This window comes from Coccinella septempunctata, chromosome X (genome assembly GCF_907165205.1).
Source record: "Coccinella septempunctata chromosome X, icCocSept1.1, whole genome shotgun sequence".
NCBI classification, from domain to species: domain Eukaryota; kingdom Metazoa; phylum Arthropoda; class Insecta; order Coleoptera; family Coccinellidae; genus Coccinella; species Coccinella septempunctata.
This window is the reverse complement of record NC_058198.1, coordinates 7,250,354-7,261,329: the sequence shown is the minus strand read 5'-3', so window position 1 is coordinate 7,261,329 and position 10,976 is coordinate 7,250,354. Positions and strand designations below refer to the sequence as shown.

At 33.6% G+C, this 10,976-nt stretch overlaps 2 protein-coding genes across 3 annotated transcripts in view; one reads left to right on the top strand and one right to left on the bottom strand.

Moving 5' to 3' along the window:
• The first annotated feature begins 245 nt into the window (after positions 1–245).
• Positions 246–1,682, top strand: LOC123321498 (putative SERF-like protein). 2 transcript variants are annotated; one of them, XM_044909142.1, is made up of 4 exons: positions 246–340; positions 470–573; positions 628–733; positions 1,311–1,682. In XM_044909142.1, exons 2-4 carry the CDS (start codon positions 567–569, stop codon positions 1,387–1,389), a joined length of 192 nt encoding a protein of 63 aa, XP_044765077.1. In that variant the 5' UTR covers positions 246–340; positions 470–566; the 3' UTR covers positions 1,390–1,682. The 2 variants fall into 2 exon arrangements, with proteins under 2 accessions (XP_044765077.1, XP_044765076.1); XM_044909141.1 differs by lacking the exon at positions 246–340 and having other exon boundaries at positions 390–573.
• A 128-nt stretch (positions 1,683–1,810) lies between these two features.
• The window catches only part of LOC123321261 (tyrosine-protein phosphatase 99A), a 272,028-nt gene continuing 262,862 nt past the window's right edge, over positions 1,811–10,976 (bottom strand). Inside the window, exons 7-17 of the mRNA XM_044908704.1 lie at positions 10,608–10,796; positions 8,221–8,498; positions 7,838–8,091; positions 7,494–7,780; positions 7,197–7,411; positions 7,017–7,142; positions 6,789–6,955; positions 6,405–6,699; positions 5,783–6,348; positions 5,421–5,695; positions 1,811–2,754 (exon numbers count right to left, since the gene is read on the bottom strand). Coding sequence (XP_044764639.1) covers positions 2,705–2,754; positions 5,421–5,695; positions 5,783–6,348; positions 6,405–6,699; positions 6,789–6,955; positions 7,017–7,142; positions 7,197–7,411; positions 7,494–7,780; positions 7,838–8,091; positions 8,221–8,498; positions 10,608–10,796 — 2,702 coding nt within the window. The 3' untranslated portion in view covers positions 1,811–2,704. The remainder of the gene's footprint in view (positions 2,755–5,420; positions 5,696–5,782; positions 6,349–6,404; positions 6,700–6,788; positions 6,956–7,016; positions 7,143–7,196; positions 7,412–7,493; positions 7,781–7,837; positions 8,092–8,220; positions 8,499–10,607; positions 10,797–10,976) is intronic.

Genomic DNA, 10,976 nt, shown 5'->3' with positions numbered 1-10,976 from the left:
AACTCATATATGTGAATTCAAATAAGAAACACAACTCCTTATTACTCAATTCCCACAAACAACTGCTAATAGACAAAAATATGCAATAGCCTCTATTTTAAAGCACATCTTTCCTAACCTAGTTGTTGTGTTTGTACCTTTCGCCACCAGGTGGCTTGAAAAAATGAAAAATCGTCGCCAAGCCCAATTAAAGAAGAAAAAGAAAAAGATAACCCCAAAATCTAAAAATCTATATGAGAATTCCTCATTTTTTTTATTGTTGTAATGAAAATTTCTATTGTAATTCTTGTGTTGTATTTTTCTGCAGAGTTTGGCGTGTTTTCATCAGAATTATTGAAAGGTGTGAGGAAATTTTTGGCAATGTCTCAAAAATCAAAGCAATGAGAAAATTCTATAGTTCTCAAAATCTGTGTTCTCTTACCATATCCTTTTCTCCTTGAAAAAACACTGCATTTTCTTGAAATTTCAGTACACAAATTTGTTGTTTAAAGAAGAGGCTGCGGCCTTCGGAGGCCTTGATATAGAATTTCAGAAAATTCCTGATTATTTGCTATACTTTCGTCAAAATGACCCGTAAGTTTCCTTTAATGGGTAGTGATATATTTATAATTCTCCTTATATTTTCAGGCGGTAATCAACGAGAACTCGCAAGAGCCAAAAATCAAAAGAAGGTACAAGAACAATCAAAGGGAAAGCGAGGAGATGGGTTGACGGTAGAACAACGGAAATTTAGGTGAGCCTTTGTTATTATTTACAGGCAAAGTGCCAAGTTTTTCTCTTTGTGAAGAATGCCAGTTTTATGCATTGAAGAAATGAGTCTTGCAGCTCTCGTCAGTTATTTCTGTTGTGACCTAGTTTTATGAAGAAGTGAACATTCAATGCTACAGTATATGATTGACTAGTAAATAAACAAAAAGGTTTTTTATATTGATGCCCCGCCATATTGATATATGGTTGACAATATGGTGGGAATAGTGTTAAAAAAAACATACATCATTGCTTTGAAGACAGGAGAATTTATCAAATTTACCAAGTTTATGACTAGCAAATCATTCTAATTTAATTTATTTAGAAACAAATAGTATGGTATTGGACTTTTCTTGGAAAATTTAGTCTCCTATACTTGGTTAATACATTTCGTTGACATTCACTTCTTTGTTATCGTAGAGCTGTTTTAAATTAATTTTAACAATATATAAGATGTTAAGGGTGGGTTGGGGCTGACAGTTGAGTTTCTAATTGGAAATGGAATGGAACCTTCTATGTCCAGACCTCTCGAACAATTCAGTATCAAATAATTGTGCTTTCAGGGATGCTGAGGTGATGCGAGAAAAACAGCGAAAAAAAGAAGAAGAGGCTAAAGCAAAGCAAGCCCAGAGATGCAAATGATACATCTTGATCGTATGTGTAAAGGATAATAATAATTAAATTTATTTTCTGGATTCATTTGATTGATGATGAATTTTATATCAAACAATATATTTTATTATCTTTACGTATACTTTTCAACAGAAATCCATATCAAAATGTGAACAGATTATTAAAAACTGTACTACCATGATAATGAACCATGTTGAGTTTGTTGGATATTGCTGTACCTTTACTGAATCAGTATTTGAGCAATTTAATGTTTGAATATATGTTGTGTATCCTAAATAATTTAATAAAGTAAATATACAGGATGCCTTATTTTTATTTGCCTATCTTTTTCATGTTAAAATGTGCCACAAAAATTGCAACCGCCATCTTCAGATGGGTGAAATCTCAGTTGGATATTCGAAAAATGAAGGGATGTGAAATGAAACAAGTCTTGAAAATTTAATTTTAATAACACAAATATAATGCAACATACACAAGGTGTCGAAGAATTTTAGAATACTACAGTATCTGCTATACATGATGAAACAGGATACACATTTTCCTGCAACAAAAGGAACTAAAATCATAATTTTCCATATTTATTTGATTCAATAAATATATGCATACTGATAATAATCTATATAAAAATAAATAACATTAGTAAAACATGGAGAATATGTGATAAAAATCGAGTCGACAATACAATACTAAATTAAATAATTCACCTATAAAATTACAATTGGATGAGAGACATTTGATAAAGAATAAAACATCTTCCAGTGAAAAAAGAGGTATCAATCAACTTGAAATGTTCAAAGCCTGGGTGGACGGATACTAAATTTGGGGGTCATCAACTTTCAAACTTTCTACAGGATATGCTTGATGCCCTCTTTTCACTTGAAATTAGTGGATATCATCAATATAGTTTCTGAAAACAACAATATACAAAAACTAAGACTATACACTTATAAATATGGAATTACAATATTTAATATACTCTTTGTAGATTTTTACATACATTTACTACATATTTTACAGACTAATCTTTCCCTATTGGTAAACTCGAATAATTTTTATCTGAGTATCACCAACAAATGCCATACTATCAACTCTGCACAAAAAATGCACAAATATGCAGATGAATAATAAAATATTCCTTTAAAAATTTGTCACCTTAAATATACATTAGAGAAAAATTATTTTCAACTGTAAATCTTGTTTTCATCGTTTTGTCTAAAAATGTTGTAGTAAAAATGAATACATTTTTTGTGCACCAATCAAAACTACATGGGTTACTGCTATTCTCTCCACTTGTAGATTTAATGACTCATGATAATGATAACATTCAAGAATGAAAACACTTCAAAACATCTTGGCTATGTATCAATGGATGTTCTGTAATTAAATAAACACATATCAGTATATTTTAGAGACACCAAACAGAGGACATATTCAAGCAGAAAAATCTTTGTTTGAAATATTTATTTTTATGTAGATTTTTAACTGTTTTTTTTACATGTAAATGCTTAAATATACCTCTTCATTTTAATCCAAAAGCTGACCAACTTGATAGATCCATCCATTTGAGTTTTAAATGTATAATGAAAATAATAAAAAAACTGAAATACTGGTCAATTAGAAGTTCATAATGTCTACTTTTAGTTAATGCATAAAATATATTTTTGTCTAGATTATTCACCAGCAGAATTGGTAAGTTGAGAAATTAGATTATGGAACTTCAAGTGATTCTTCAGTGTCATCAAGTGATTAAAGATGTGAGATATTTCTGATAAAACACTAACATCAACATCCAGTTTTTAAGTTCTTATTACATGAAGGTGGGTCAGGGCCATGTAAGATAATTCAACGATTGGTAGACATTTTTTCTCAATTACATCAATTAATTTGGAACTAAATATTTGACTAGAATAATCGAATGATCATTTAAAATACTTCATTGAAACAATGTCCTTAAACCAAAATTAATTTTGAAGTGATAATGATAAAATGTAACATTAACTTATATCACAGCTCACTTATAAAATGGCAAGTTGTTTTATGAATGAATTAAAACGGTTCAATTGATAATAATTTGTAACAATAATACAACTTGTTGTGACAAAATCTTTCATCACTGTGAATTCTAAAATAAAATGATCAAAAGTACAAAATATACAGTTGTAAATGAATTTAACACATTAGCTGTGGTTAGTCCTCGTTGGGATATGGTCATTGATGATATAATTGTTCCATTTCCAAGACATCTCCTGAAAAAAGAGTTCAGAGATTTCAAGAAAATCGGAAACGACTTCCAATTTTCTCCAATATTAAAAGTGATGATGAACAAAGAAGTTGCTGACCTAAATCTAAAAAACAACGAAAAAGGTAGGAGACATTGAAACATGAAGGGTGCAACACTTTCGTTTAAGTCGAATTTTCTATCTCTTTCCACAATTGTTCTCAAGAAAAATAATTATTGAGCTTCTTGTTCCTTACTCATCACTTAATTTGCCAAAAAATTAATTTTAATGTAAAATGAACAGTGAAGTAATTGTAGTGCCGCAGCCAAATGTTATATTGGAAATTGTAATCTTTGCTTACCTTTCATCGAGAAATAAGACAAAAAAATTCTGTGGGGACAAAATTGGAAAGGCAATCCTGAACATAAAAAATATATAGTTTTTTAGAACTCATTTCATTTTTTTTATAACAGTCGGAACATTTATCATTCATTCGCCTTGTGCTACATAAAATTATAATGCTTGGAAAAATAGAAATTGAGTATACAAGGTGTTTCAGAGAAGAATTGATTAGGGCAACACAGAGTGAACAAAACCTAGTGAAGGAGTGAATGTGGAGAGATCAAGAATCATTTAAACTGTTGGTTAATACCAATTGCATTATGTAACATACGCCTTTTTTCTGTCTGATTTTTTTTCTTCGGAAAACCTATCTATCCTAATGGATACTAGTGATTTCATCCATTTGTTTTCGATAATACTGGCCTTGACTAACAAATGTTACACAGAATCCCTAGTATCAGATAACTTTTTTTTATACACTGGATACTGTTAGCGAATCCTATAAATCGTAGGTTCTGATGAATAAAAAAAAAGCTACCGCAGCTAACATGTTAAATATTCGAAAGCAAAATTTCGAAGATTCACAATATCGAAATATCACTTGGCAGTTATTGCAAAAAAAAAATTAAAATAATAAAACTACTATTCCTTTCACATAAGAGTCCTGTCTCCTATTCAGAAACACTTTAAATTTCAACTACACTCTTGAACTATTTTTAATTGGTTGGTTTGTTACTATATACCATACAAATTTCTATTAATTTTCGCATCACAGTACATTTCATCTAGTACATATAAAACAATCTAGATAAAAACTTTCCACTGGTCGAAAAGGCATTCGTTATTCAGATGATTCAAACAACAAGATTCGACAACCAACAGAATTAATGCGACAAAACAGATTATAAGCAACATGCTAGCAATACTTCGGGGGAGAAACCCATTCTGAATAAGTTTTCTCACTATTAGATAATCCGAAATATTGAAATAAACTAACATATGAAATATTTCGTCAAGTGAGAAAACTATTCAGAAAATGTATGTTCTTAAGCATGAGGAAACAACATGATTTCAACACACAAAATGTGATATTCATCACACATATACTGAAGCAATGAACGATTAAAAGAAAGAATTTTTCGAAAGACAGTCTTGCCGGTTGCAGACACCAATGGATGAATTGGACATGCCTTCGATTTGATCGAAATAACGAATGAAATATGAGGGTTATCGATTCATCTGTTAGTTAATTGGGAAAGTCACTTAGTCTAGCACAAATAAACTGGGAAGCACCGAACGGAAAATAATTCAGAAACACTTGCCAGGTGGCAACGAACCTCAGTCGTAAGGATGCCTTAAAGGGGGGAATTCAGTTATCACAATTAGAAAACAAGCATGACAACCTCATCAACATTCATTGGAATTTGTGACTGTTACACAATCAAGCTTGCGCGAGACCTGGTCCCAATGCTTCCATACCTTCAGGTGGCACCCTGATGCAATCACTGGAAACAGAACCATTCACACCACCGTTAGCCATGGCGTACAGATCAGGGGTTGCGTTTTCTGGGGGGCTGCATAAGGTCTGTACCGCCCTGTGCAGTTGTAAATAATCAGTCATGGAATTCCATACGCCCGGTCTGCGGTTATGGTATAATTTGGCATACAAGTATACATCTACGTGGTTATCGTAAGTAAGGTGCTTCTTCAGCGACGTTAATATGCAGAAACTGGCTGCTTCAGTTCCACCGAATCTGAAAGAATAAAGAGAAAAATGATAAAGATTTGAACAAGTTGAGATCTGAAAGCGACTATGAATTAGCTCCAACGTAAATTCTTACCTGTCAACAACTACAATTGGTCCATTTTGTATTCCAGAATCTAGAACGATGTTCGGTAGTTGATAAACCTCAGCAATACTGGCACAGTGATGGGGCCAGTTGGTGCAATGGATCATTTTAACTGGTATCTCGTAATCGTCCTGTAAAGATTGCATCGTAAAGTCCCTAGTCACGTAAGTCGATTGAGCCTGTTCGTTGACAAGTTTGATCTTGTATGAATCCGCATCAATCGTCTCTTGGTCCATCGGCCAGAACACCTCAAAGTTTTGGTTATCGATGATGCTAAGCATCACGATCATTTGCGCATTGTGGTCCCAAACCATCTGCCAGAAATCTTTTATCGTATGCTTGAGGGGGTGCTGAGTGATGATGAATTCTCTTAGGCTGTGGAAACCTTGCATCCAAGAAGCATTCACGTAGTCTGATCCGTCTTCGCCGGGCTTGGGTGTTAGATGAACTCTGGAACTTTCAACTGGTAATATATCCATCCGTCTATTCTTTGGCTGATTTATCACTTTGTTAGCTGACACTAGGTAGAAGTCTTTACATTGGAAACTCGTAACTAACTGCAATCAAAATTAAAGGATTAAAACAAAATAATATAATTCGAGATAGATCTTACCTTAAACTGTGTTTCGAGTGGTTTCCACAGTTCTGGCCTGTCTTCAGACATGACATTCTGCAACACTTGAACATACTTAGGGAACTGTTCCCTACTAATGTTAGTCTCTCCGGATTCTATAGCCTCGACCAGTGCATCATGAATGAAAATATACTGTTCCTCAGTCTGTACTAAGAAATTTCTCTGCGAACGTATGTGTTTCAAAAAACCATAAATGTTCACTTCACCCCTGGTACGAATCTGTCGAAGCATTGCGTCCAAAACTATGTATGTGCCAGTCCTTCCAACACCAGCACTAAAAAAAAGAAGGAGAATGATTAATTAGACTCTCTTCGATTTTAAAAATTGATACAATCCATGTCGGATAATTTTAAGTATCAATACCTGCAGTGAACTATGATGGGGCCACCATCTGGTGGATTAGCTGCTGCCGATTTAGTCACAAAGTGCAATACTGGCAATGGATGATCGGGGGTTCCATGATCCGGCCAATTAGTATAATGATACTGATAAACGACCTTTTCAGCCATCAATGACTTCTTCTTCTTGATCTGAAAATGTATGAAGATGAATACTGCTGTTCTTAATACGAACATTTTAATTTCAACTTACTCTAAGATGGCGTATTTGTAGTGTCCTGACGGTGTAAGTTGCCATGATGTCCTCCTTGACAAGTCTAACTTGGATAACCCCATAAGTCTCAGTCCCTTCTTTAGGCCAATACATATCGCACTTACGCTGAAATCGGATTTGTTATAGAAAAAAAAACAGGCTGAAAACCATAAAGCTCACCCTTCCACGTTCAACCAAGTTTGTGATCATAACAATTATATTGACCCTCTGTTCCCAAACCATACGCCAAAAACAATCGAAAGTTGATGGTAGTGGACCCTGAGTACCAATATAAGCTTTAGACCATTGGAACCCATCGATGTAATTAGCGTTAATGTAGTCGATATTTTTCTTCTGTCCAGGCATCGGCAACAGTTGAACTCTACTATGATCATCTAAAAAACGCAATACCCTTCATTTTAGAGAGAGAATACCATATACCATGCAAAAAACCAATAGATTATGAGAAATACTAACAAGCAATTATGTTGAGATATCTATTTTTAGCCCTGTTGTCTGGATGCTGAGAATGCTCAGAAGTGTGATCGTCAGTTGTGGCTTCAGCTTGAATGGATTCATATTCCTTGCTGAAACCAATGTCCCCGTCAGCGTGGAGCTCGCTAACATGCTTAGCGAACATATGAACTGGAATAGCCCCCTTGTAATCTGAGGAACCGTCGGGGGTGGCGTTCCAGTCCAAGGATGCAGTGGGTACTGAACAAGGGGGATCGTCCAAATAGTAGTAAGACGCGTGGAAACATTTTCTGAAGGAAGAAAAGCATAGTCAAGCTATTTTCGTAAAAATACTTCCAGCCACTCACCTCCACATGACAAAAGCAGATATGGCCAATAAAAATGCAAAAGTTGCACATATTACCCCAGCTAAAACTCCAGTACTGAGGTCGTGCGTGGTATGACGCATATATTCCTGAATTTTTTCGCAGTTCGCTTGCATGAAAACTGACTTAGGCTCAGAGGCGTTTCCCAAAATTATTCTACCAGTTCTATTGCTCCTGGTAGATGCTTGAAGCTGAACTTTATAAACGGCATCAGTAGTGACGTTCTTCACGGTAAACTAAAAGAATGAATATATTCAACAGGCATCCACAAGTTTATCCATGTGGAGAAAAACTTTAATTCAAAAATCGTACATTCGTTTTGAAGGTAAGTGATAAGAGAATAATGCATTAGGGGAATTACTCACTGCAGTATCCAAATGCTTAGTTTGTGTTGGTATAGTAATGTTATTCCACATATGATTATCTAGACGTATATAAATATAATAAAAATCCACAGAGTCGAAGAAATTATTGGGTCTTTTCCACTTGAGGTACATGGTATTCTGGGTTTGGCATGTGAGATTCAGGATAATAGGGGGATCTGGGCCTCCAATATCGGTGGTATTGACAACTGGATCAGATGATAACCCTTCATGTTTTGCAGTGAACGCTTTAACCCATATTTTATATTCCGTCAAAGGTTCTGCAAATTCAAAGTATTGGAAAATGAAACAGTTATATAAATTTCTTTCATCAATATTTTGCAACTCTGTATTGTTTTTTATTGTGGAACTACCAGTTTTCCCAAGAAGTTCCACTATCTTCAAAGTTGCACTCATTATCAGTCTACAGTTTTGGATAATCCTTTCGATTAGACCCTTTGTCCAGTTTTCCAGTTACATATTTAATTTTTTCATGAAAACTGACAAGCAAGGTCCTCTTTCATATGAAAATTTGTGATATGCAGTGTCCAAGAATTCATTGAAAAAAAAAGCCACTTTTTCTTCAAGTATTATAAAATAAAAAAAAATCTATCGTATCTATAGTTAAATATTCTATCTTCTAGTTGACGGAAAGTCGATTAAAATTTAATACTCCATTTTTTTCTTCAAAGATTTTGATGGGACATCAAATCTTAATGAATTTCCCGGTAACTGGGTCTATATCACTTAAATATGCATATTGACTACCTGAAATACTCTTTAAATAAGATATGCTTATCTAACGAATGTTTAAAAATCAATCTGTTAATTTCTTTTCTAATTTATCACCTGCAAAGTTCAATGTATCTTGTGCTGGATGTAATAACAAAGATTCTGTTTAGTGATAACAGATTTATGGCGAATGTTTCCATAAACAACAACAAATATTACATTTCAGTCCATTATCTGAGGGTAATCACCTTTTGGTCTCTGGACAACATAATGGTTACAGTATATTTCCAGTTTCAGGAAAAAAAAAAAACGAAAAATGCAGTCAATTTGCAGAGTCGAGGAATATTACCGAAAATATGGATTTTTGGTACAGAGATCCAAATAAAAGATATGAATAAGAAGAAGGGAAAAGTCTGATCAAAAAAACATCGAATGATTTTAAAAACTGCACCCATTTCAGACAAGGAAATTCAGTAAAAAAATGTTTACTGGAACAGGGCGTCGTATTGAAAATCACCTAGAAACGCAGCTTAAAAAAAAAAGAGAAATGTAATGAAAATTTCCGCTGATTTATTATCCGTTTCTGTAAAAAGAATTAACCTTTCAAAAATTCTTCAGAAGAAAATACCTAGACTGAGTATTCATAAATGAACAATAGTACCTAATGAGAATCAGGAAATGAGATTTTAAATCTATCTTGAAAATGTTTTGTGAATTTATCAACACAATTATTTCTGCATTTTTCAGTATTTAGATAATGTGACAACTATCTTGTGGAATATTGTTTGCAAAATGTATTTTATCTCTGTGAATAGTTAACGACAAGGAGGTTAAAAGAACTTCCTGGATATTATATTCACTAGAAGTAAGTGAATACATATATCCTTTGTTGAAATTACAATACCATGCTGAAGATATACAGATAATATGGTGTATTGAAAATGCCGAAACGAAACAAACAGCCAACCAGTCATACTTTGATCGAAATAATTCCAATTAGTTATTTTTATTATTATCATATAGTATGATGAAAAATGTGAATCTATTGAAAATTTCTGTAGATTTTTCAAATTGGCTGATTTTTTAATTTGAATTACGAAAGAATTCCATTACACAATCACTTAAGGGAACATACTGCCTAATCAAACTGATCAACTAAACCAATGTAATAGATCGTTTCAAATATTTACGAGTTATATTTTCAAGATCGTAAAAAGCAGGTGTTGAAAAACAATTATTGATTTACTATTTGAACCCATGTATCTGGTCAATTGTTGATACAAATTGAAAACAATGGGAGACTATGGCCTTCGAATTCTTTCATAAATGTTCTCCATAAACTACAATACTTTTATAAATGCATATCATAGACAATTGTTAAAGACAGTTTGAGGAGTTCTTCGAGCTGGAGGAACTGATTTCAGTGTGAACTACAAGTAATAATTTGCATATAAAGATGAATAAGAGGCTACATAAGCAGAGGATTTTCCATTAGACTCTAAACGCTACATGTCTATGGGTAGTCAGTTCACTGTGACTATTGTGAATATTCCTTACAAAAACGAGGAATTTCCTTTGTTTCAAAACAGGGACTCTGTTACCAGTGAAAAATAAAGGAAAGTTTCATAAATGTTGATATGGTTCTGATGGCTACTTACTCAGATTTGTTAAGTTGTATATGACATGGGAGGATGCTTGCTTCTGGGATTGTACATACGTTAAATTGGTCATATAGTAAATCCTGTAGCCCTCGATGACACCATTTACATCTTCCGGTTCTTGCCATCCTAATTTGATGGAGTCGGAAGTTACATCCAAAACAGTCAATCCCCTTGGTTTGCTAGGGACTGCAATAACACAGTAGGCGTGTCGTTAGTAAAATAAGGTTATATCATATCCATTTATTAATATAAAAATTTTAACTTAGATACATACACCAGAATTCTGGACTGATAGTTGTTGAAGCCTCATAATCGCTGGTTGTTGTTTCGAAACAGAGGCACCCGCGTATAACAAATAGTAAATAA

What these genes read in the sequence shown, in the direction of transcription:
- LOC123321498 (XM_044909142.1), top strand. An exon ending in GTAGAACAACGGAAATTTAG is followed by an intron (nt 734 to 1,310) that starts GTGAGCCTTTGT and finishes TTGTGCTTTCAG; the next exon opens with GGATGCTGAGGTGATGCGAG.